Source organism: Pteronotus mesoamericanus, unplaced genomic scaffold (assembly GCF_021234165.1).
Source record: "Pteronotus mesoamericanus isolate MK-2021 breed Mesoamerican mustached bat unplaced genomic scaffold, CSHL_Meso_final scaffold_174, whole genome shotgun sequence".
Taxonomy (NCBI): domain Eukaryota; kingdom Metazoa; phylum Chordata; class Mammalia; order Chiroptera; family Mormoopidae; genus Pteronotus; species Pteronotus mesoamericanus.
This window is the reverse complement of record NW_026555309.1, coordinates 7,507,170-7,534,907: the sequence shown is the minus strand read 5'-3', so window position 1 is coordinate 7,534,907 and position 27,738 is coordinate 7,507,170. Positions and strand designations below refer to the sequence as shown.

At 36.8% G+C, this 27,738-nt stretch overlaps 1 protein-coding gene across 3 annotated transcripts in view; it reads left to right on the top strand.

The window, feature by feature from the left end:
* The window catches only part of PDE7A (phosphodiesterase 7A), a 105,322-nt gene that overhangs the window by 24,863 nt on the left and 52,721 nt on the right, over window positions 1–27,738 (top strand). Inside the window, exon 1 of one of the 3 annotated variants that reach the window (XM_054590206.1) lies at window positions 23,140–23,366. The exons of the other annotated variants lie outside the window; for them this stretch is intronic. Within the exon in view, the coding sequence (XP_054446181.1) occupies window positions 23,307–23,366 (60 nt within the window). The 5' untranslated portion in view covers window positions 23,140–23,306. Of the gene's footprint in view, window positions 1–23,139; window positions 23,367–27,738 lie in introns of those variants that run through there. 3 annotated transcript variants of the gene reach the window in all.

Below are 27,738 nucleotides of genomic sequence, written 5' to 3'. Positions count from 1 at the left end.
AAATTAAAGTTTAACAAAATACAGTTATTACAAGATTTAAGATAATGTATATAATCTTAAGATGTATTGAAATGGCCGAAAAGTTCATTTAGTTTTTTTCCATAGGACAGCTCTAGTAGTGTTATGTTGTCTTTAACTTCACTCGAAACAATTTCGTTAGATTGTATTGTGACAGCTGTCATATCAGCGTGGATTAAAAAAACTTATAAAATTGGGGAATTTTCGTGCAGCCATTTTAATATTGAAGATAGAAAAAGATATGCAACATGTTTGGTGTATTATGCTTTATTTCAAGAAAAGTAAAAAAGCAACTGAAATGCAAAAAAAAAGATTGCGCAGTGTATGGAGAAAATGCTGTGACTGATCGAATGTGTCAAAAGTGGTTTGCGAAGTTTCTGGATACTATTGACATATCGGTGAAATGATTCTTTGCTGCGGGGCTGTCTTATGCATTGGAAGATGTTTAGCAGCACCCCTGGCCTCTACCCACTAGAATCCAATAGTGGGAGATAGCTGACATACTCAAAATCCTGAAATCCGAAAAATTATTGGTGAAAATGAAAAATGTGTCTTTTATTTTATGGAAAAAACTAAATGGACTTTAGGACAAACCCAATATATGTAAGGTGTGAAGTGGTGACATAAAATGCCATCTTTCACTTGATAGTCCTTTCATCTACTTTATCTCATACTGTGAAGAGAACTCGGTAGGTATTAGCCCCATTGAACAAATGAGAAGATTTAGATTTAAAGGGATTGCTCCTTGCCAGAGCTCATACGGTTAATAAGGTTTACCTCTAGGCCTAGAAACCAAATCTTCGGACTGATGGTTAGTGGTCCTTTACTTCACTATCTTTAGTAATAATTTCATGAATTAGATCACATGCATATTTCAATATAGGCTCATTTTTTTCCCCACAAAGTGATCATATGTGAAGAATTCAGCATTCTTCATGTAATGGTTATTATAATTCATTTAATGCCTGCAGCACCTTCTTGAGGTAGAGAACAGGGTTGCAACTTTGTGCTATAGGCAGTAGCACAGTTTAAAAATTGGAGCTACCGTCATACTGCGAAGGATTCTATAGGCTCTTTCTAGACATAGATGGAAGAAAAAGTGTCGTCTTGTGCTCATGTACAAGAAATGCTAACTTTCTCCTTTTAAAAGCATGAATTGTGTTGAAACATATTTGTGATGGAAAATTTAGAGGAAAAGTAAACAAAAATACAGGAATCATCTATAAATCCTACCACCTAGAGATAACAGTGTAAACATTAGTGTGTAGTTCAACAATCCTAATCTCTATCTAAATACAGTCTCTTTCTCACTGTACATAATGTTTTATCAGTTTTTTGACATTTATAAGTATTTTTCATATTACAAAATATTTTATAGCAGTATTTCAGGTACTGGAGACTTTGTAAAGTCCTAATAGAGATCCAAATATATGCAGTATTTTATTGATAAAAATTTTGTATTATTAACTTATGATTTTATTATGGGAATTAAAAGGTTGGCTTGATGAACAGAAATTTTTTTATGCCTCAATATTTTATTTAAATTTTCATTTTTCATTGTTTATGCTTTACAGTTGTCCCAATTTTTCCCCTCCTCTGAGCCCCCCCCCCCCGGCCCATCCCCACACCATTGTTTATGTCCATAGCATATATGTTCTTTGTCTAATTCCTTCACCTTTTTTCAACCAGTTTCACCCTCCCCTCTTACAGCTATCGGTCTGAGGAACAGAAAAACTTGAAATAGCACATCCAGTGGGGTGCTGGTAAATGCTTATGACAGCTGAATCGCTGAAGAAAAAAGACCCCTCATTTGTGGTGTGTGCCAATTTCTGTACTGTGCTTACTGTGAAACTGTCAATGCAGTATCACAGAATGAGTTATTGGGAAGAGTTGTACAGAATTGGCTGTCTTGAGCCAGTGTTGGCAGGCTCCACAACACTACTAGTTATACAGCTAGACTGTTTTTAGTTGCAGGTAACAAAAAATTTATGCTGATTTCCTCAAACAAAAGACTTACCAAAAAGACTCAATTTTGAGTGGCCACAAGTTTGGTTAATTTGTCAGGGCAGTGTTATCCATTCCATCATCACTAACCAACATTCTTTCTTTCTGTTTTGCTGTCATCAGTATGTTGGAGAATTGTCCTCATGCTCCCTTCCATCATGGTGGCAAAGTGGCTTTAATAGTTCTGAGTATCCAGACATGTCAATTTCCAGAGGAAGAGAAGGGCTATCTCTTCCATTTTGCATCATTTTAAATGTAAAGAAACCCATCCCATGAGGCTCTCCCAGCTGACTTCCCACTATACCTGATCGTTTCTCATGGCCATTTCTAAACCAGTCTCTAACAAGGAAAATGGAACCATTATGATTGGGTTGGACCAGTCAGGGCCTACTTTTCCGGTTGCAGCCGCATACCCATGAAGCACATAGCTGCCCAGACACCTAAACAAAACTTTGTTTCTTTTAGGAGGGAGAGAAGGAGGGGTGGGTGTTGATTATACAACCAGTAGTGTCCATTGCAAAGGGGTTGTAGATGGCTCTTTCAATCATATTATCAGCTTCAATATTTAATTTATTTTTCTATTTTATTTTGATTGGTAAAATTTGTCATCTAGAAAAATTGCAAATGTTAACTGTATTCTTCTGAACTCATTCAGTGAGGCCAGTGTTATTACCCTCGTACATGCTACATGTTAAATGGAATAGGCTAAACGCAAGAGGTCACATTGTCTATGATTTGATTTATATGACATATCCAGAAAATGTATTTTCAAAAGGACAAAGAGCAAATTGGTGGTTGTGAGGGGTTAGAGGGAGGGAGAATCGGGAATAACGGCTCGGGGTATGAAGTTTCCTTACTGGTGATGAAAGTATAAAATTACCTGTGGTAGTGGCTGAACATACCTACATTTGTGAATGTACAAAAAAGGTTGTATGGTTATTTTAAGGGGTGAATTGTATGGTTTGCAAACTATATCTCTTTTTTTTTCCCCAAAATAAGAAAGGTTTTATTTTTTAAGACCAAACAAATAACAAAAACATCCAAGTGCAGATGAGAAAGTTCACTGGATTTTTTTTAAAAAAGAAAGCTGCCCTCAAGTGTCAGTTAAAACCAGAACCATCCAAGAAATGCCCATTGCTTGTGGTAACACAGGTACTACATGTGCTTGTCTAAGAAGCCCTTCCGTGTGAACCATATCTTAAGGTGTTTAAAAAAATGTTATCAGTATTTAAACCTTCCCATACAATTTCAAAATACTTTTAAATTAGAGATCCGTAAGTTTGATGGAAAATAGTTGAAAATGTAATAACTAAAATGCTGTTCATGTTGTCATAAATATAAAAATCAGAAAAGTACTCCATAGTTACACTAAGCATTACAATTATAATATCCTCTTGCACTCTTACATGTTTATTTGTATAAAATTACTTTGTTTTTATTAAAATATATATGCTGAACAGATGCACCTGACCTTTGCCTTGCATTTGTTTATGGAGCTTAGTTGCTTTAGCAGAGCACAGGGAATCACGTACAGGTCCAAAAGGAAGAAGAGGTGGTTTTAGAGCCCAAACTTTGCTCGTTAATACACATGTATAAAACATCCAGTTATATATACACACATGCCAGAGAATGGACTAATTTAAGATTTGCATAAAAACATGTTAATATAGCAGTATAAATTAATATTTTGGGAGGAGTCCCCAAAGAGTTATATTTTTTAAATGTTTAAACATTAGCGTTTTTCACCCTTTTTATATGTACAGTGTGGTTTTTCATATATTCATGAAGTGCAGTGTTGCACACCTTCACCACCAATTTCAGGACACGCCTCACCGGAAAACGAAGCTCTGCCTTCAGTGGGACTTCTCACTGCCTCATCCCCCAGCCTCTGCAACTAGCACCTAATCTACCTCTGTGTATTTACACATGTGCATTGTGTTTACTACAAAGTTTAAACAGTTAAAAGTATCCAAGAATTAAATCATAATCAGTTGGAAGAGTCTGAACATTTAAGTTTCACAACAGTCACTTTTAATGATTGTAGGTATTCCATATTTTTATTTTTAGAACCAGCTAATCCCTTATGATAGTTTCTGTAAGATAATTCCTAGAAGTGGTATGGTGTGGTTTTAAGCCTTTTGTTAAACATTGCCAAATCACCTCCCAGAAAGCTTATATCTGTTTATACTCAAACAGTAATGTAAGTGTGGACCAAAATATCTAAAATGGAGTACTAATCAAATTGGTAGTTACAGAATAGTCATGGGGATATGAAGTACAGCATAGGAAATACAGTCATTAATATTGTAATAATTTTGTGATGTCAGATGGATCCTAGATATATCCAGGTCGTCACTTTGTAAGATATATAAGTACCTAATCAGTATTTTGTACACCTGAAACTAATATAATATTGTATATCAATTGTAAATGAAAAAAATGTGAATGAATGAGTAAAGTAAAATGGAGTACTACTCTCAGGGGGCCCTACAATGAAGTTGGGACATTGTTAGGGTGAAAGGTTTAGTCAAAGAACATACAGGTTCTGGCACAAATAACACCCCTTTTTTATTACAAAATATTTTATTACAAAATCATAAGCATTAATTCTGTAACATAACAATATCACACTCAGGCACACCATATGACATTTTAGGTGAAATGTTCAAATTAAAACTATAAATTATTACACACACATTATTACCCTACCAACCACACTCAAGCAGGTGTTACTTCTACTGGACCCTCTGAAGGACCCATGGACGTGGGCAACGGTGTGAGGATTGACTGTGGAAGTGGAGAGCCGCCGGGCAGAGTGAGGGAAGGGGAAGAAAAATTGGGCCAGCTGTAACAGCATAAAGAATAATTTTAAAAAGTTATTAGGGAAATCAGACTTCTGCAAATTTGCGCCCAGATGTGGTTTGGCCTTAGGGACTTCAGTGGTTGCCGTGGAAGTACTCCTGGAACTGCCCCCCACCTCCATGCTTCCGCTTTACCTCTTCGGGACCTGACTGGTCTTTTCTGAACTAGCCGTCACACCATGTTAAGTGGCCAATAGGAAAAGTTTCTTTGTTCCAGCTTGTGGTTTTTTCCTTTATAAGCTCCAGCTTTCTTTGTCTTCCTGGAGCGCATTCCAGGTCTTACCCAGAATCTCTGTCTCCTGGATTTGAATTCTTTAAGACCCCAAGTAAACTTTTAATGTGTTTTATAGCCTCAGATCTTTATTGGTTGACATAGACTCGTATAAGTTGCGAAGTTTAATAATAGAATAAAAAGCAATTTGTAAACATATAGAATGATATCTGCCTCCCAATTAAATGTTTACGTGTCTAATTTTCAAAATTGTTTTCTGTACAACACATTAGAAACTCTTCAGTGAACAGGAGTCATAATTTCAAAATCAGCTGTATTTGCAACAAATTTAGCCACTATGGTCTTCAGTTTGTTTTCTGTAAAATAAAAGACATTTTTCATTTTCACGAATAATTTTCTAGCTTTGGATATTTTGAGTATGTCAGCTCTCTCCTGCTATTGGCGTCTAGTGGGTAGAGGCCGGGGTGCTGCTAAACATCTTCCAATGTGTGAGACAGCCCCACCGCAGAGTCATTTGGCCAAAATGTCAGTGGTACCAAGAAACTTGAGAAACCACTTTGGACACGTTCACTTGGTCACAGCACCTCCTCCATTCACTCCACAAATCTTTATTTGTGTTTTAGATGCATTTTGAAATAACAAAGCATAATAGGCCAAAATGTTGCATATCTTATTCAATCTTCAACATTAAAATGGCTGCACAGAAATTCACCGATTTTGATTTTTTTTAAATGCATACTGATATGATAGCTGTCAATACAGTCTAACAAAATAGTTTTGAATGAAGTTAAAGACAGCTAAGCACCACCAGAGCCGTTGTATGGAAAAAACCAAACAAACTTTTTGGCCAACCTAGTATGTCTTTTTTATTGGTTGTAAATGGCCTCTGCTTTATCTAAGTGGTTCTAATCCATAGAATGAATTAAAATTTGCAGCTGTATCAAGTTGCCTATTTTAGTGTGGTTGTCTTAAGTTGCCCCAGTAAAGCTTGAAACAAGCCATTCTAATGGCCAGAATGAAATTTTTTCTCTCTAAACAACCATATGTTGGAGGTGTTAATACTGACATGACTTTCCCAAGTGGTGATGGGAATTCATTTCAGGTTGAGGAAATAAGTTGGGTGCAACTGTGGCAATAGTAATGTTCATGCTATGTTCAGGAAATTGTGATTAAAATTTGGTTGGAATTAGGGTATGTGTAGGACATCAATGAGATAGGATTGCATTTGTGCCATTAAAGACAAATAGTAAGTAGTTTTGTATATTTCCTTAGTAATAAAAAATATTCTGTAGTGGAGGGAAGAATGTATGGTAAGGTGCTGTATCTGCACTTTTGATGAGGGTTAAATATTTTGTGCACTTTGGTATGTCCTTTTAATCTTGGTCATATAGTTTTTTTCTTATCCTATCAGTTTTCTTACATCAGCTTCCTCCCACCTAATCCCCACCCCAAGTTTTATCAGCTTTTAAAAGAGAGATGATAGTGTATAGAGGGTATATCTCTTAACAGAAGGGTGTGTAAGGTGGGGAAGTAGAAGGGGTGCATGGACACACACATCTTATCCATTGGCTGGTGGCTCCCAATTGATAATAACAGGTCGCAGGAGAACCTAGGATTTGGGCAAGGGATTCATGAATCCACATGTATTTGTAATGAACTTGGTAAAATAAATCTCATATACATATACCAGTGTTTTTCAAATACAAGTAGACACTGTTGTGATTAATGAATAAAAGTTATTTAAACATAACTATTGAACCCACAATGTTGTATTTTGTGTTTTATCAATCAGTGGATATGGTTCGTACTCTTTCATGAGATGGTCAGTTAGGCGAGACCCCAGGAGGAGACACAGGAGAGGCTCAGGAAAAAAAAACAAAAGTTTATTATCTTCACAGGTCTTAGAGGCCAGAAGCGCGGCACACCATACACAGCTACATGGGAGAACACCACTGTGGTCAGGCGGCAGGAGACAGGAGCCAAGGGAAAGCCTTAGGCCATGGCTTCTGTTGGGGTTTCGGCAGAAGGCAGGGCAGGGTGAACAGTTTAGGATTGACTAATTCGAATAATATTGGTGGGCCTTGGACTGTAGGGGTGGTCCCAGTGGCCTGGTACCTGGCCCTGGGGTGATTAAGGTTTCTTGGGTTTCAGGGTCTGATAGAGGTCTGGCTCTGGGTGGGTGGGTTTGAGTTTCAAGGGCTCCTGGCTCTTGCTTCTAGCTGGGCCCTTTGCTATCTCTAAGAATTGGCTAGTTCAGGAAGGGACAGTTTTTTCTCAGCAAGAAGTGTTTTCTAAGATGTCAAAACATCATAATATACATATAATAGTAATTTAAAAATATACGCACAATACAGGGTATTAGAAGAACACCTCCTATCATGTTGGGGTGTGCAAACTTTTTGACACTTAAGATTATTAACATCACCTATGCCAGCCACGTCAGATCTCCTAAAAAAGTAAGATTGCAATTGAGACCCTGAACCACTAGGGCAAATTTCTGACTGGTTTAACATTGTTAAATGCATAACTGCTATTGATGTAGAGGACTGAAAGTAGACTATTACTCATTTGTGTAACAGCTGACAACATTTGAGAAGGGGAGCATTTTGGTCAAACTCAATGAGTAAGTTAATGAGTTTTTTGTTTTTAAATTCCATGACTGTATCATATTGTATCTTTGAGAAACTAGCCATTTAAATAGGAGCTAGGTTAATTAATGTCTGCTCTGTAGAGGAAAGAAAGCCAACTTAAAGAATTTGAACCAAGTCTTTGATATGCCGGAGTGTATTATCAAAGCACTGCTTAGAAGGTGTTAGATGATTTTTAAAGGTTTGTAAATTTTAGTTAATGACTCTTCATTTGGACTGTGTCAGAGAATTGGATAAGAACACCTGGTGGTGATCCTAGGTTATCTTTACGGGTACCACAACTCTCTGTTTTACTTCTTACTAATCTTTGTGTCCAACTACTTTCCCATTATTGAGGTGGAGGAAACAGAGTGTAACTTGTACAGATTCCATAGAACAGACTTCAGATTTGATTCCATGATCACATGACCCAAAGCCTGTGCTCCCATGATCGAATTTTAAGAGGATGTTTGTTTGCATGAATTTTAGACTTGAGGGAATTCCAAATTTTAAGGAAAATTAGATGAAAATATTTTTCCTATGTATTTTTAATGTGCTAAAGTAAACCTAACATAAAGCTTACTATTTTAACCCTTTTTAAGTGTACAATTCAGTGACACTCAGCACATTTACATTGTTGTGCAACCATCACCACTGTCTGTTTCTCAGACTTTTTCATGATGTCACAAGGAAGCTGTGTCCCCATCTTTCCCCTGTCCCTGGTCCTTTATTCTATTTCTGTCTCCATGAAGAAAATATTTTTTGGGGGGAGAGAGTTTGTTGACATAAGATGATATAAATTAAGTTTTACATTTCTTTGTAGAGTGTTGATTATAAATGAATTTCTTTTGAACAAGAAGTACCATTTACTTCAATGCATATTAAGTTATTTTTACCTTTTTAATTCTTTATACTGTTTTAAACAAAGCATTATAATTGTATATGCTAAGTACAGAATCCTTCATGTTCTCTTCATTTTATTAAATGTAAACAAATGGTGTTGATGTAAGAGAAAGTAGTCCTTTTTACTGAACCTTACTAAACTGGTTTTTATACATTGTTCTAGTTAGAGCCCTTTAAAGGAGCATTAGTTTTCATTGCCTTTGCAGTCAAGTTCATCAAAATGGTAGCAAATCCAAAAGATGCCAATCTTTTTGCCAGCCTGCATAAATTTGTATCATGTTCTAGCTGAGGGTTGTCAAATTGCACATAATTTGATTCAAGCTATGTTTTTTAAACGAGCATGAAATGTAATTCTTATTGCACATTGTATTCCATTAGTCATAGCTACTGGGAGGTGCTCTGCCCTTCGGTCAGACCCTGGGCCTGAGTCTTTTTTAGTTCCATATAACCCTGAGGGTGTAGAAACTCAAAGCTCAGGTTCACCCACTTTACTCTGACCTCGAAGTGAAAGCCAGCTACAGTACTCTGCTTACCTTCATGTATTCCTGCTTTTTTACTTGGTTTTTGCCTGGGTATTCCTTATTTTCTTACCAGCTCATGGAGTCATTTCAGTAGATACTTTCCAGTGTTTTTGGTTATTTTCAGTGGTAGAGTCAGTTTCCTATACTAGTCCACTGTTGAAAATACAAGTGGTCTTAGACTTACTTACCTAAATAGTCATTCATTCATAACACCTGGTGAATAATCTGAGTCATAATAGGAACACAGGTTTTGCCTTGGTTAGCTGCAATTTATTCTTTGCTTTTTCCAAGTCAATGTCTGTTACAGGACTGGATGAAAGAATGTTTAAAAATTATTTGCTATATCTTGCTTTCATCTTCTACAGGAACTAATTTAAAGGAGTTTAAATTGGGGGAACAGGCTTTGCCAAAACTTCTTTTCTCTAGCCTAGGTCGGGAAGAAACTTCAAACCTGAAGGGAGATTAAGTTTGAGATTTGTTGAGCACTGGCCCTTTTTTATCTCTTGCTTTTTGTATTGTATTCAAAGCTATTTCTTACTGGCTTTAAGATTAGTGCAGATCTATGAGGAAAAGTAATTTTATTTGTATATATATGTGAGAGGGGAAAAAGCAGATACATAGGACGTATGTTGTTTAGTTTGAATAGTCACCAGTTTGTGAGTTTTGGCCTTTTGTCTTTGCAGCTTTTTCCAGTTTGTGAACCTAAAGATTTTAGTTTCAATCATCTTCTCTTCCCTCCTTGGGTAATCTTACTATACTCACCATATGGTCTTTTTTTTTTTTTTTTAATTTTATTTTTCTCCATCACCTTTTATCCCGCCCTTACCCTCTCCCATCTCCCCTGCTCCCCTTTCTGCAGTCACCACACTGTAGTCTGGGTCCCTGAGTTCTTCCTCTTTTTTTTCTTTTTTGTCCAATCCCTCCGCTCCAAGCCCTGCGCCTCCCAGCTGTCATCCTGCTGTTTAGCTATGAGTCTCTCTATTTTGCTGGTTAGTTCAGTTTGTCCATTAGATTCCACATATGAGTGAAATCATATGGTACGTGTCTTTCTCTGACTGGATTATTTTACTTTGCATAGTGTTTTCCAGACCATCCATACTGTCACAAAGGGTAAAATTTTCTTCTTTTTTACAATCGAGTAGTATTACATTTTGTAAATGTACTATAGCTGTTGTATCCACTCATCTACTGATGGACGCTTAGGCTGCTTCCAAATCTTGGCTATTGTAAATAACACTGCGAATGAGTATTGGGGTGCACATCTTCTTTCTAATTAGGATATCAGGTTTCTTCGGATAAATTCCCAGAAGTGGACTATCTGGGTCATAAGGTAGTCATTTTTAATTTTTTTAAAGATTTTATTTATTTTTTTAGGAATAGGGGAAGGGAGGGAGAAAGAGAGGGAAACATCAATGTGAGAGAAATGTGTATTGTTTGCCTCTTGTACACACCGCAACTGGGGACCAAACCAATCACCCAGGCATGTGCCCTGACCAAGAATTGAACCGATGAACCTTTTGCTCTCTGGGACGATGCCCAACCAACGAAGTCACATTGGTTTGGGCTCCATTTTTAATTTTTTGAGTTAACGCCATACTTCTTTACACAGTGGCTGCACCAACACAGTCTACATTCCCACCAACAGAGCACAAGGGTTCCCCTTTCTCTACATCTTTGCCAACACACATTGTTTGTTGATTTATTGGTGACAGCCATTCTGACAGGTGTGAGGTATAAGGTGGTCTAGTGTCATATTTTTGCATGTATCTATACAATGTTCTCAACACCACTTATTGAATGGACTATCTTTAGCCCATTCTGTTTTGCCTCCTTTTCAAATATTAATTGACTATAAAGGCATGGGTTTATTCCTGGGCTCTCTATTCTGTTCCACTGATCTATATGTCTGTTTTTATGCCAGTCTCATACTATTTTGATTACTGTGGCCTTGTAGTATAGTTTGATATTAGCTATTGTGATTCCTCCAACTTTGTTCTTTCTCAATTGCTATGGCTATTTGGGGTCTTTTGTGATTCTGTATAAATTTTTGGAATATTTTCATTTTGTGAAATATGCCATTGGAATTTTGGCAGAGGGAGGCAAAAACATACAGTGGGCTAAAGAGAGCCTATTCAATAAATGGTGTACGGAAAAGCGGGCAACTGTGACATAATAATTCAATTATTATGAATATGTGCAGGAAAATGAAACTAGACCACTTTTTTACACGGCACACAAGAATAAACACAAAATGGATTAAAGACTTAAATGTTAGACTCAAAACCATCAAAATCCTAGAAGAAAACATAGGCAGTAAAATCTTGGACATTTCTTGATAACTATTTTTTTCTGATATATCTCCTCGGGCAAAGGAAATCATCAACAAAATGAAAAGGCAACCCGCTGAATGGGAGAATATATTCACAGATACATCTGATAAGGGCTAATATCAAAAACTTAAAAAGAACTTATAAAGCTCAAAACCAAAAAAAGAACAATCCAATTAAAAACGGGCAAAGGACCTGAAATGACACTTCTCCGTTTGGTCTTGATTAGTAGAGGATTACTCCGCAATCCCTCTCTCCACTCCATCTGTCTTTCAAGGCCTTGAGGGCCCACGCCCAGCTACTGAATAAACACTTCCTCTTAGTATCCTTGGAGTACTTAACCCTCTCCTGAAATATGGAAGAAAATCATCTCTTGAATCCCATTATCACCTTTTTCCTTTCCCAAGACCACTACCCTAATCTAGGCCAGATCTCCTGAAGACAGAAATTTTCCACTGTGTTCATCTTTTCCACACATGAGGGCCCAAAGGGTTTCTTCCCAAATATAATTTATGCATCACTTTTCCTAAACAAAACTTTCACTAGCTTCCTTTTGTTCTTTGCATACAATTCAGACTCCTTAAAACTGTTGGCAAAATATTACATCTGAGTCTCAACCCCCTCACCACTAGCAATTTCATTTTACATTCTAACTGTATTAAACTTCCTTTGTTGGGTGGAAGAGGATCGATTTCGCTCCTCTTTTTGAAATTCAGCTTTGTGTGTGTGTTACACGCCGTTGAGTGAGCTCCAACTCCTGGCGACTCTGTGAGTGATGTCCACCACATCCTGTCCTATGAACAGCCCTGCTCAGCCCTTGTAGACTGATGCCTATGGTTTCTTTTATGGAGTCAACCTATAATTCAACTTTACTGAGGTGTAATTTATACAGTTTGATGAGTTTTAACAAACGTGTACACCCATGTAACTAATACCCCAATCAAGATACTGTATCCTGCAGTCACCCCCCAAAAGTTCTCATGGGCCCATTTGCAATCAGTTTCTCCAGCCACTGCCCCAGGCAACCACTGTTGTTTAGTCTGTCTCTTCTAGAACTTCATATAAATGAAATTATACAGAATGTATTCTTTTTTCTTGATTTTTTCCACTTAGCACAGTGTTTATTGAGATTATCAATGTTGTTGCATGTGTTAATAGTTTGTTTTATTTTATTGCTGAGTAGTATTCCATTGTATGGGTATAAAACAATGTATCAGTTGGTGCATGCTTGTGTTGGTACCAGCTTTGATTATTATGAATAAAGCTGCTATGAGTATTCTTGTTCAGGTCATTTTTTCAGACATGTTCTATTTGCAGAGAGTTCTGATTGTGCCACATCCTTGTTAACACTAGATATTGCCTGTCTTCTAAATTTTATCCATTCTTGTGGGTGTGTACTGGTATCTTGTTGTAGTTGTGAACATTTTTTCATATATGTGTAGTAGATTCTGGATATAAGTCCTCTGTCAGATTTATGTATTGTAAATACTTTTTTGAGTCTATAGTTTTCTTTTTCATTTTAATGTTGTCTTCGAAAGAGCACAAGTTTTGAATTATAAATAAGTCCAGTTCACATTTTTTTCTTTTATGATTAGTGTTTTTGTATCTGGAAATCTATACTTAACCCAATATCATGAATATATTATCATACTTTTTCTTAGAAGTTATATTATTTTAGCCTTTATATTTAGAGAAAAGATCTGTGTTATTTTTTTGTATAGCAAGAGATTGCATGTTGAGGTTCATTTTTTTCCCATATGTGTATATAGTCTTTCCGGTGCCATTTGTTGAAAAGACTATACTTTCCCTTGAATTACTTTGGTAACTTTGTCAAACATCAGTTGACCATGTAAGTATGTCTGTTTCTGAACTCTGTGTTCAATTCTACTGATCTGTTTCTGTCTTTATGTAAATACCACACCATCTGGATCACTATAGCTTCAAGACAAATCTTGAAATCAGGTAGTCTAAGTCCTCCACTCTTAGTTTATTTGTGTTTGTTGTTGTTGTTTTGTTTGGGGTTTTTTTTTGCTGAAAAATCTTGGCTATTCTCTGTGTAAATTTAGAATTAGCTCGTTGATTTCTACAAAACATGCTGGCATTTTAATTGGAATTAAAGAGTAACTTGGAAAAAAATTGACATTTTAACAGTATTGAACCTTCCTGTCTATAACCATATGTAATAGTTCCCTGGGGCAGCCAAAACAAAGTACCTCAAACTCTGTGGCTTAAAGCAACAGATATTTATTCTCTTACAGCTCTAAAGGCTAGAAGTCAGAAGTTAAAGTGTCAGCAGAGCCATGCTATCTTTGAAGGCTCTAGGGAAGGAATCCTTCCTTGCCTTTCCTATCTCATGGTGGATGCCCACTGTCTTTGGCATTCCTTGGCTTGTAGATACGTTATTCCAATCTTCACTTTCATCTTCCCATGGCATTCTCCCCTATGTAGTTGCGTGTCTGTGTCCAAATTTCCCTCTTTCTATAAGAACACCAGATATATTGGATTAGAGCTCACTCTAACCCTGTATACATTCATCTTTTTTTAAAAAAAATTTTATTTAGTGATTTCAGAAAAAGATCACTTTGTTATTCTACTTACTTATGCATTCATTGGTTGATTCTTGTATGTACCCTGATGGGGAATAGAACCTGCAACCATGGCATATTGGGACAGCGTTCTAACTAACTTAATTACCCAGCCAGTGTACAGGGTCTCTCCAGAAGGTATCTAGCCATGCAATATGAAAAATAAGAGACATTTACTGAAGAAGATACAAAATACAATAAACATTGCACATAAGGTAATGATGCTTCAGTCCCCTGCAAAGTTCTCACCTTAGAACCTCATACAGTTCTCTCAATTGCCATCAGCTGCCCCATCGTATTTTCCTGAATCTCACTGAGGGTCTGAAATTTCTTTCCTTTCCAAGGTGATTTTAGTTTTGGAAAAAGTCAGAAGTCGCAGGGTGCCAAATCTGGGCTGTAGAGGGACTGAGTCATCTGGGTGATTTGATGTTTCGCAAAAAGACTGCATGAGAGGTGATACATAAGTGGGGGCATTGTGATGAAGCTGCCAGTCACCAGTTGCCCACAGCTGCGGCCTTCTGAATCATATGAATAGTTTCTGCAGAGGAATATTCAAGCTTTATGCAAAATTTGATGCAGATTCGTTGCTGTACTCAGTCACTTTGAAAGCGACAGCCACATAGTATTATGCTCATGCAACGGCATCTCCCACCCCCACTGAGTAGTACAGTGAAGTTGCCATTGTTCACATATGCGCACATTCCAGTCCACTCTCCTTGGCTGCCAGATGTCATGCAGACTGTTCTCGTTATATTAACAATGGCTGGACTTTTTCCAGACAGACCTCATATATATTTATTTATGCTATATAATATATATCGTATATATAGATTTGATTTACTCATATTTTCTTTCAAATCTTTGTGTCTGTGTTTATGAAGGATTTGACCTTTGGTTTCCTTTTTTTGTAATATCTTTGCCTGGTTTGATATCAGTTGGTTTTCAGCAATTTTTATTGTGATACATTTTGATGTGGTTTTATTTGTGTTTCTCCTATTTTAGGTTCACTGAGCTTCTTTGACATCTGGGTTGATAGTTATCATCAAGTTTGGAAAATGTTTAGGAAATATCTGTTGATCTTTCAATCTGTAGTGTTTAGTATGCTGCTGAGCCCAGCTGGGATTCTTTATGGTAGATACTGTATTTTTCAATTGTAGGTGGATTCAAATATCTCCCGGCTCCTGTATAATAGTTTTTTTCCCTGGTAGTTCTCTTTCCAGCCTGATGGAATCTCATCCTACCCTTGCGTACATTGGTATTCAGCCTAGGACTCGGGACTCACTTTCAGACTTTGGAGCCCATTATCTTCACAGCTCCTCCCTCTCTGGTAATAGCCCTGCAAATTCCAACTGAACTCCAAATTCTCACTGAACTCCAGTCTCCATGTCATCCGCTTTGTGAAACCTCTGTCCTCTTCATTGTTACTTCACTCTGTTTCCGGGTTTGGAAACTGCCTTCAAGAAGAAACCTGGGCAGTTACAGGGCTCACCTTGTTTTTTTCCTCCTCTCAGGGATCAGCGTCCTGTACTACTTGTCTTACATCTGGAAGCAATGTTTCATGTGTTGCACACAGAAAGCCTAGCTCTCTAGTTGTTCATGATGGGAGGGCTAGTCTGGTACCAGTTACCATATCAATTGTTTAACCTTGTTTATGCTTTTTAGTTGGTCGTGATTTTGCTTATTTATGATGTTTGTACATGCTGCTTTTCTGCTTGGAGCTCTTTTCCTTGCCTCTTATGTGACAAACTCTTGTGTCACTTTTTCCCTCTAGTCTTCCTTGATGCTACCAAATCCTGGGTTAGTTGTCATAGTTGATACTTACGACATCTTACATTTGCTTGTGGTTATAATTATTTGCTACTGTAATTGTTTGTAGCCTCCACTAAAACCTGAGCTGTGTGAGGAGGGCAAGGAGTATGTCTCATTTACATTATATCCCTTTTGCCTACACCAGAGATCTCAAAATTTCTTGTCTCTTTTGCAATACTCTATGTGGAGATGAACTAGTATTGTTCAATTCAGTGTGCCTCAAGTATACTTCAGAATTATTTTGTGCTTCTACTCCAGTTGGTTTGAGAGGGAAGCAGCTATTGACACTTGCCATCCTTATTAAGAATTTTTCTACCTAAATTTGTTCCATTGCTAAATATTATTTTTCTTCTTTAGTATCAATATTGATGTTATAAATATTTTAATGTATTTTACCCACAAGCAGTGATCTGTTCATAATATTATTTTTAGAGGTGAAGCTTTTTCCTTACCTATAAATAGTTCTCATTTGAAAAGTACCTTTTACCAAATGTCACCCCAATAAAGAAAAAAATACAAAGTAGAAAGAGAACAAACAAGCAAGAAAACTTTGGAGGAGCAGCTATTGGTATAGATGGAAACTCAGGAAAGAATGATGTCTTGGAAGCCGTGAGAAGAAGCTTATTCAGGATGGGGAGAGCTCTTGATACTTCACAAGCTTCTGACACTTGAAATCTTGCTATACAGAGGCAAACAGTTTTGCCTTGTGGTCAAAATTCAGAGCAATCATAGTGAATAGGAATCATAGTGAAGATGAAATAAGGAAAAATAGAGAGAAGGAGAAAAAGGAGAAGAAAGGAAAAGGATGTAAAAGAGAAACTGGAAGAGGAACAAGAAGAGGAGAAAAAAGAAAAAATGGAAAATGAGGAAGAACATCCAGAGAAAAGGTTAGTCAGTAAAACCCTCATGAACACTCCCTGGGCAAAGTTTAAGTTAAACAAATGCCCCACAGAAAGAGATAGGCTGTCGCTTGCATTTGAATTTAAGATGAGAGAAAAACAGGTGATTCAGTGGTTTCTTTAAAAGGAGAAATTCGGTGTAGAAATGTATAGCCAGAAATATGAGAAATCTCAAGAGAATCTCACGTGATTGAAAGAAATTAAGAAAAGAACATCATTTTTAATAGCACTAAACTGTATATAGAATTTTTACGTATTATTTATGTATGTTTATATACATATGTCTATTTATTGCCTCACTTGATCATCTAAACCATAAATGAGGAAACTGGATTGCGGTGAAATAATGTGATTTCATCAACAAATGTGACTTCCTAAATGTCTAAGCTTGAATTTGTACTTTTATCTCAGGCATTTTCATTCTAGCCTATGAAACAATTTGTGTTTCATATGTAATGTTTATATACTCCTGATTTTCTCCAGTAAAATTCTCACTTGACAACAAAGTAAAAAAATAAAAAGTACTTTTCAAGATAAATGCCAGTAAGCACTTAGTTGTTCTAGTAGATTTGAGGGGGTCAGTATGCTAGGTCTGTGGGGAGTGGTGGTGGAAGCATTTCCCATTGAAAGCCTTTAATAACAGTAGCTTTCGTAAAAAAGCTTCTTTGATTATTAAATTATAGTGTTGGTTGTTAGAATTGGCAGAGACCTTGAAGGTCATTTGTTTTAGCTTGCCCCGCAACCTCCTAGACAGAAGCTAGTTTGAGGCAGCTCCTTTTAATTTACATGGTTTTGATTATACAATATTCTTAGAAAATAACATTGAGTCAAATTCTATCAGACTTCTGCCCACTGGTCCTACTTCCAATCTGTAATTTCACAGAATAAAACTAAACTTCTTGGGTTATTTTGTCTTACAGCATTTTTAACACCTATTATGTCCCTCTTTTTATTTATTTGCCTAAAGCATCTCAGTTTATAAAACTGTTCCTTATCTGTTGTCTTTATCTGCATTTTAAAATGTCATGTATGTACACGTCTTTGAGTGTAGTATTCAGAACTGAGTTCAGTCTTAATAAATGTTGCCTGTATTGAGAATAGTGCCGCATTTTTGATCTGGATACTTCTCAGACTCAGTGCCTCCTAAGATTACCTTTACTTACTGACTTTTGCTGATTTAGAGGGTAAGCATTCTACCTTTCATTGTTTTTCTTTTGTTTGTTTTTGTTTTTTTGCTTTTGTAAGAAAATCTTAAAAGATCCATTTCCATTGTTCTTTATGCATGCAGTTTATTTTATATCAAAATGCAGTCTTTATTTTTTTAAGTTATTTTGTAGTTAAGCATGCTCATTTACCCTTTGTGTTTTATGTGCAGATTTCATATGTATTTGTTGGATCTGCACCCCAAAAATAAACTGGAACAAGACAAGGTCAAAAGCAAAGTTCTTTGAGTTACTGCTGGAATTCTTCCACTAGTCTGATATCAAATACTTAATTTCTGGGTATGTTTGCTCAGTCAGCTTGGAGTCTGCCTAAATGTGGTGTGGGGCTCACATTGCTCTATTTTGTTCTGAAGGATGTCACTGGAAACTGTGTGCAGCCTTGCTGAAATTAAGGCGTCCTGTGTCTGCGACATTCTCCTGATATATATATACTAGAGCAGGGGTCCCCAGCGTCCCGGCCGCGGATGGGTTCTGGTCTGAGCCTGTTAAGAACCTGCCTACACGGCAGGAGGTGGGCTTGAATGCAGTGTGCTTGAATGATTCTGAAACTGTCCCTTCCACCTCAGTCCGAGGAAAAATTGTCTTCCTCGAAACCAGTCTCTGGTCCAAAAGGTTGGGGACCGCTGTACTGGAGGCCTTATTCTTATATTGTATACATTGTATGCCCCTTTTCTAAGTCCAGACTCTACAGTTGTAGAATCTATACTACGGTTGTTTTCCGTCTGTGACTATTTCAAAAAATTGTGACTATTTCAACTTTTCCATAATTTAAAAAAAAATATGAACATTGATTTGATAAGCAAGTCTCTGAGTTCTTTTTAATATCACCAGATGTAGTTTTTTGGACCAGAAGACTTGAATGTTTGTAAAATGTTAAGGTGTTTTTATTATTTCCTTCCTACTAGGAGTAATCACACACCTGTTGCCATCAAATACTGGGGTGCCGTGTAACAGAAAACTTAATTCAGGACTCTAAATCAGTATTACACAAAAGGCTTAACTTGTAAAACTCCCATGTTACCTTAGTTTTTAGGTAATTTTTGTTATCAAAGTTATCAATTTCTTTTGTTTTATATCTCTTGAGAGTCATACCATCTGAAAAATAAAAAAGCCCTCATATGTGGTTTTTAGTAAAAGAAACAAAGTCACCCTGATTTATTATTTGTTATTAAAATTGGTGGAATTCAAAATGGTAAAAGCACAGTCGGAGAGTTTTGACTATAGTCTTCACATTTTTCTATTAGGAATTTGTTTTTAGTTTTCTACAGGCACTACATTTGTATAAAGAACTCTGGGATAGGCTGTTTCTGTCCACAAGATTCCAAAATCATAGGCACTGATGTCAATGCAGATGAGGGCAGCCTAATTTGGTCAAGAGAGGGGCCGCCGCGTCTCTCTCTGGACAGCTGAAGGCTATTGCCAAGGTTGACAGGTGTCCTGTGGGTGGCAGAAAGCCCCAGGGATGAAACTTGCGCTTGGATTACTTCTCTGAGACACAGGGATCAAAGTCATACCTTTTCTTTCTATCGATCACACACACTCCTAAAATACTGTGAGGCCTGCTTTTGGGGCCTCGATACTCTAGGTATTATTTTTATAAGCTCCAGAAAGGCAAAAGTTTTACACTTTCTTCTTACAGTATGAAATTCTGTTTTGGAAAGTTTAGCCGTATCCTGTGCATTAATTTTTTAATATAGTAAAGTGCTTTTTGTTTTTGTTGTTTCCCTGCGGTATTTCACTAAGGCTTTGAGAGATGAGAAAAGTTGATATAAAAGAATATATTTGTTATTGGTGTAAAAAGGTAACTGTTTCTTGCCCTGGCCAGGTTGTTCAGTTGGTTAGAGCATTGTCCTGACACACCAAGGTTGTGGGTTTGATCCCTGGTCAGGGCACATACAAGAATCAACCAGTGAATAAGTGAAACAACAGATTGACTTCTCTTCTCTTCTCTTCTCTTCTCTTCTCTTCTCTTCTCTTCTCTTCTCTTCTCTCTCCCCCCACTTCCCCTCTCTCTCTAGAAAGAATCAATAAATTAAAAAAAATAAAATTTATATAAAAAGCTATTTCTTTATGAAATAATAAATTACATAGATTCAACCTGGAAAGATTAATTTTTAGGAGAATTTTCTGATACACACTAATATTGTAAAGGAGTGTTTGTACTAATTGAATAACAGCTTTTACTTTTTTTCATCTTACAGAAATTTTCTTTTGTTATTCAGAGAAGACTTGCAACTTATCAAGATAAATTGGTAGTATTTTATATCTCAAAATAAGAAAATGTTTTAAACCTATTGAGTTCGTGCCATTAAGAAAGTTAAAAAAAGAAAATATGCTGCCTGAGAATTTTTAAGATTTGAGTGATGGAAATGTTCCGTTAGCAGTGAAGGATCTTTGATTTTAGGCATAAACTCAGTAGCTATTTCTATTCAAATAGGAAATTTTGTGATCTGGGAGGATTGTGTCTTGATTATCTCTGTATTTCAGTATTAGAAAGACATTAGAAATTTAAGAACAGGGGACTTCACCGGCATGAAAAATGAAAGCCAAGATCCTGGCCCTACGGAGGCTCAGGAGAGAGGTCTCAGGGCGCACTAGGCAAGCCCAGAGTAAATTCCCCTCCTGGACCACTGTGATTACAATTAAGCCTAGAGCTGGGGTGGAGCTAGAGTGGGTTAGGCCATTATTCTTAGGTCTTCAATATTTAATTCTGATTCAGTTACAATTTATTGAGAGCTAGGTATTCTTTTATATTTGTTATTTAACTCCTAGGGAGGGGAAGAAAATAAGGCCCAGAGGGATGGTGACTTGAATAGGGTCACTCAGCTCTTGGCAGTAAAGCTAGGAAATAAACCCAAGTTCTTGACTGGTGGACATAATCTCGACAGAAATTCATTTTAGAAGAATTTATAGGACTGCCTTTTGTACATTTTTCCCTTCTATGTCTCAATTCTTATTCTTTCCCTCTTCTTCTGTTTAGTCCTTTTCTTTGAAACTAAAAGAAAGCACAGATTCTTGAGCTCGCCATTAACCAAAAAGACATTTATAAAATTTAAGTAGTCCTGGCTGGTGTGGCTCAGTGGCGTGAGTTGCTGGCCTGTGAACCAAAAGGTCCCCAGTTTGATCAGTCAGGCACATGCCTGGGTTGTGGGTTGCGGACCAGGTCCCCATTCAGGGGTGCACAAGAAGCAGTCACACATTGATGTTTCTCTCCCTTCCTTTCTCCTTCCTTTCCCCTCTCTCTAAAAAATAAACTTTAAAAATGTTTAAATACTGTACCAAAAATAGCAACATTGTATTTGCTTCTCAAAATGTTACTTTTTAAGCAGCTGATTGGAAGGGAAAATACTCCTGGAATAGGCATCATAGTGTAGTGGGCTAATTTGGAGTGTGCAACTCAGGATAGAGTAGTAGATAATGACCTTGATCCCGTTTTAGCCGCTCGCCCAGGCTCCACAACCCCTTACAGATGACAGTTAGCATTTCTCTTGAGAATGGGCCTGACAGACGCTTTGCTGGTCTGTCCTGTTCCTGGGCACCTTTTGAGTTTGGTTAGTGCAGCCTCACTGGAGTACAGAGAATAATCAAAGACCCTGGCAGTCTCATTTGTCACACCTAATTTCATGACAAAATTAAAGTTCTCTCGATTTGTGCAAGGATTAACATGAATAGCTTCAATTTAGGAAAATTTTTATTTAGACCTATTAGTTTAACTTATGCTTCATATAGACAGGTCTAGAATTAACTTTTCTTTTAAATAAACACTTCGTACTGAAGATTGGATAGTGAAAATAGCATTACATTTGAACTATTTGGGTTGTGTTCAAATATTATAGAGCAGTCATTTGCCTACTGTTGGTGTGCAGGTGGATTTGTCTCATCATGAACTACAGTCCACTTCTCTTCACCCCGCCACCCTGTGTGGGTGACCATCACATCTCTCCTGGATCTCCGCAGAGGCCTTCTAACTGCCTACCCTGTCCCTAACCACCCAGAGCCATACTCAGCCAAAACCGACTAAAATTTTTCAGCAGGTTGGGACTAGCTTTCAGGGTAAAGACAAATCACCCTGATGGGGCCTCTGCGCTGGCTTTCTACTTTTCTACATACAGCCGCCTCTGCTCTTTTTCCAGTTTCTTCTACTCACTGTATTGAGTTTTGTCTGCTCCTTAGCCATCATGCCTTGTCCCTTTATTTCAGCTCAGGGACATTTCAAAGAAGTCCATCATCTCTTAACTAGGACGTAACCAGGCTTTGTTGGCAATTTCTCAGATGTTGTTGGCAACATCTCAGCTTCATTGCACTCGGTACAATTGCAGGCTTCGATAGCGCAGGCTGACAAAACCATAAGTGTCACAAGGGCAGGAGCCATGTCTGTTTTTACTCAGTGTCTATGCTCCTGGCATCTCCATCTGGCGTGGCGGCTGGTACATAGCAGGAGCTTAATAAATACTTGCTGAATATTTGAATGAAAGTTTCATGAAACGCTTTTTCTCAGTGTCATGAAGATGGATGAATGTAGACCCACTTTGCTATGACAGAGCTCTCTCACAGCCAAGAGGAGACATGTACCAATAATATTGTACTATAAGCTAGATTGCAGTTAGGGCTTGGAAATAGTATACTTTTAATTGCTTGAAAATGTACTGTTCAACCAGCCTTTGTCAGTAAGTTCAAAATGAGCGAATGGTAATGTTAAATAGCACAGACAGTATTTATGAATGCCTCTAACATTATTCATACAGTAGTCCTAGCTCTAAAGGAAATAAAAAGTTGAACAAATTCAGTATTAAAAGTTGAAAAGATAGAATAAAATGCATTAATACCTTTAAATAGCAGGACGTTAAGCCTGTGAAGCTGGTCTGCGTGAAAGAAATGAGAAGATTTTTAGTACTGCCAAACAGTTTTTGAAAGTTGTTCCAAATCCCTCTCTGAGGAACATTGTAGAAGCATGTGGGGCTGGCCTGGAACCTGTTTTGTCTCCATTTTGTGAGACTGGGAGGCCAGCCGTCACCGAGGTTTTTCCCTTCCCTCTTCCAACGTTACTGACGCCGCTCTCCCCCAACTCTGGGTTGTGGCATTAAGCCCGCACTGGGTAGGAAGGCTGGCTGGCAGCGCGTTCGCAGAGGAGTCAGGTGATTGTTGTTTGAAGGCAGCTGCTTGAGGTTCAAGGCAGTCAGTGTCCCCTGTCTTCTGCCTGAGGACAGCTGGTTATTCTCTAACTCTTAACAAGCCTTTCTTGCTCATTGCTCGCTGGGGGAGGAGAGAGATTATGCTGCCAGCTTTACATTGATCCAATGGGCATTACATTGATCTGGTGTCTGGCCTTGGTTCTTATCAAGTGGATCGCCTCTAAGGTAGGCCATCTTTATTTTTAGGATTGTAACATTAATCACTAGTTTATATATTTGATAGAAAGGAAATTACTAGTTGAGTTTCTTCTCCTTTTGCTTCAGTTTTTATTTCTCTAATTAAAAGAGCTGTGAGGTTTACCTCTCCACTGAAAAGCTTAAAATTACTGTGTGTGATGTTTATTCTTTCCCACTTATTTCTCCCTGAGGGTTTTTTATGATGTCATTCCTTGGTATCATTCCTTTAAAGTAGTTTTTATGATGAAGGCAGGTCAACTTTTAAGATTATAAAATTATTAAACAATTCAGACTTTTGGTGTAATTTTAAACATTCTTTTCTGGAGATAAATAATTTACTAATGCTTATAAATTTAAAGTATAGTTTTTGAGGATTTCTAAGCAATCATAGTGTATAAACCTTTTAAAAAGTAAACACCTCCTTCTCTCATGGTCTCTCTTAAGGTCTTGCTGCCACTAAAATGTATGCCTTACATAATATATCGAAACATTTAAAATTAATATGTATCCTTTCTTTTATTTGAATTCTAAATACCAGGCTTGAGAAATGTTTGTTAGCATGCGAGCCATTTCCCATCTGGATGAGAGTCTAAAGTAGGATGTATTTGATATTATAGAATTAAAAATTATGCTCATAATTTCATATATAAATGATTATATCTTTTACCTACCATGCAGCTTCTGTCTTACTGTATTAAGAAATTGAAGAGATGTAACTTAAAATTTACAAGGCATCATTATTTGCCAAGCAACACAAAAGCACCTATACAGTTAAAGTTCTTTTTTTACGTATATTTTATTGATTATGTTATTATAGTTGTTGCAGTTTTCCTCCCTTTGTGCCCATCTGCCTGATACCCGCCCCCCAACTCCCCAGCACGCTCCCCTTTGGTTCATGTCCAAGGGTCATGCATATAAGTTAATTGGCTTCTCCATTTCCTAGACTATTCTTAACATCCTCCTGTCTATTTTGTGCCTATGAATTATGCTTATTTCTTTTACCTTTTCCCCCTTCCTCCTCCCCGCTGTTAACCATCCAAATGGTATCCATACCTGTGATACTATTCCTGGTCTGGTTGTTTGCTTAGTTTGTTGGTTTTTTTTGTTGGGGTATTTTGTTGTTTTTTTTTTAGATTCAGTTGTTGACAGTTGTGAATATGTTGCCTTTTTAATGTTCACAGTTTTCATCTTCTTGTTTTTCTTACGTAAGTCCCCTTCACATTTCATGTAATAATGGCTCAGTGTTGATGAACTCCTTTAGCTTTACCTAGTCTGGGAAGGACTTTATCAGCCCTTCCATTCTAAATGATAGCTTTGCTGGATAGAGTAATCTAGGTTGTAGGTCCTTGCCGTTCATGACTTTGAATACTTGCCAGTCCTTCTTGCCCGCAAAGTTTCTTTTGAGAAATCAGCTGGTAGTCTTATGGGAACTCCCTTGTAGGTAACTCTCTGCTTTTCTCTTGCTGCTTTTAAGATCATTGCTTTATCTTTAACCTTTGGCATTTTTATTATGATGTGTCTTGGTGTGGTCCTATTTGGGTCCGGCTTGTTTGGGACTGTGCTTCCTGGACTTGTATATCTATTTTCTTCACCAAATTAAGGAAGTTTTCTTTCATTATTTTTTCAAATAAGTTTTCAATTTCTTACCCTTCCTCTTCTTCTGGCATCCCTACAATTCAGATGTTGGCATGTTTGGAGATGCCCCAGAGTCATCATATACTATCCTTGTTTTTTTTTGAATTCTTGTTTCTTCTTTCTGTTCTGGTTGAATGTTTATTTCTTCCTTATGTTCCAAATCATTGATTTGTATTCTGGTTTCCTTCCCTTTACTGTTGGTTCTCTGTAGACTTTTCATTATTTCACTTAACGTAACCTTCATTTCTTCCTATATGTTGTTGCCATACTCAGTGAGTTCTTTAAGCATCCTGATCACCAGTGTTTTGAACCCTGCATCTGAGAGGTTGGCCGTCTCCATTTAGTTTAGTTTTTTTTTTTTTTTGAGGGGGTTTTGTTCTGTTCTTTCATTTGGGCCATATTTCTTTGTCCCCTCAATTTGGCAGCTGCTCTGTGTTTGCTTCTGTGTGTTAAGCAGAGGTGGTTTGACTCCCTGTCTTAATAGTGTGGCCCATTGTAGAAAAGGCACCTGGCTGGATGAATGTGGCTTCTTTAAATCCTTGGTTGTTGGACTTCCATACAGTTCAATTTTCTGACAGTTCTGGGTGTTATTTGTTTTGAGATTTAGTTATTAAAGAACTTTCTTAAAGAAAAACAAAATACTCAATTTTTTAAAATTCTTATGTACTGAAGTTAAGAATTGATTTTGTTTTACTGACAGCTTTTACTCATTGTTTTTAGAGGATTAGCTTGCCAAGTTATTGAATGAAGGTCAGTTAATATTAATGCATTAATTGAATTATGGATGTTTTCAAAGACTTGACTTTTTTTATAACCACCAAAAATTAAATTTTTAAGTAAAATGAGTGCTAATATTTTGTGATTTTTAAAAAAGTATATTGTAAGGAATAAGAATGGGTGAATGATGACAGTCAGCGGATCAGTGCAGTCTGTGAGTAGGCACCCAAACATGAACATGTTTTTATTGCATATGTAACATGAATATACTCTGAAAAAGCTTATTTTACTATATCAGAGAAAACTGCTTTTGGAACTTTGGCTAGGCTTCATCTTTTGTAGCATGTTACTATTTTTTGGTAAGGGCTACCAAAAAAAATTTATTTTGTGCTACTGCCTCTAAGCCCTTTGACCTTCAGTTTACTGATCAGCAAAACTAGGCCCCAGACGTCTTGTGTGAATTGTGAGATTTTGTATGAAAGGACCTGGAATGTTTTCCGGCACAGAGGAGGAAGGAGCTCAGCAAGTGCTAGTTAATGTATTCTGTATTTACCATGTAAGGGAAAATGCACATGCTTTTTCACAATAAATCATTTTCATGGAAACTTGAATAAGATGAAAACAATAGCACTTAAAATACCTTTGGTCAATTTTAAAATGTGTTTGTCTTTAAAAGTTTTGTATTAACTAATCTCGGGAACAGCTTTTACACCTTTTGTCATTTATCTTGTAAGTCAAGTCTTGTGGAAGAGAGATTCACCCTGATTCAAGGTAACAGGTGTATTACTGGGGCCACTCAAAACTCCTGTTAGTGGCAGTGGATCCTTTGGAACCTTACAGTTTAGTTTGTGCTGTGGTTGTCAGTTTCTGATTAGCTCAGCTTTGCCCGTGTTTTGACCTGTACTAGTTTGCTTTACAAGTTGTTCCCAGGATGGCTAAATTAGAAGAGTCACGAGTAGAAGCTTCTCAGTTATTTCCATTCACTGGTGAGGTGAAGTGGGAGAGAGCTCAGAGTGTTTTATGACTGACAGTGTGACAAAGGAATTTGGTTAAATTTGTTTTACTACCTCTGTTTAAAAGTCTTAAAAATAGAATTTTACTAATACAAGCCTTTTAAAATAGTAACATTAAAAATATATGTAAAGTCTATGCTGCGCTGTTGGTGTATAAAGCACATATAAAATTTTTTAAAATACCATGATCCTAACATGGAAATCAGATTTTTATTGTGAGAATTTATAATATAGTAATTTTTTTCCCAAAATGAGTTACTTTAGATTATTCTACTTAGATTGCTTAGTGAGAGAATTTAATATTCATTTTAATCTTGGTCCATGAAATGACAAATGAATGAATTGAATTATCACTCAGGATGTATTCATTGATGTGTTCAGATACATACTCTCAAAGACCATTTTAAAAAATATTTTTGTCTCATTTGGATTTACTTTATAAAAGTTATGTCTTGTGGTTTAGCATAGCATTTAAGCTAACTATTTGTGGACCAGAATTACTCAAATTAGTAGTGAATAGAATAATTTGAATATTTTGTACATCCCTGTATAATTTGTTGATAGATATTTAAAGTTAAATTCTAGCTTTTTACCACATTTTTATTATGATTAATACAAGTCCTGTCATTTTATCATCTAAATTAATGCCTCTATAAATAAGTCTAAAGTGATTGTCCTAAAATAAATTTAGTATGTCATAGTTATAATCTAGACTATGTTTATTACTCATTTTTTGACTTACAGTATTTAACAGAGCTTTCTCAATCTTTAATATGTAAAGTGATAAATGAGGTTTTTACCTTTCTAATTAGTGGCTATTTTAGTAAGTACGCTTCTTACGTTTAAAAAAAAAAAAATGCCAACAACACTTCTTAAGGAGCACTGCTAGAGACAACAGGTTAAAATTGTTTTAAAAAGCTATTATCCAAGTTATTATTGGGCCTTAGCAGGATGATAGATATTGACATGACAAGGTATTTATTACATAATGATAT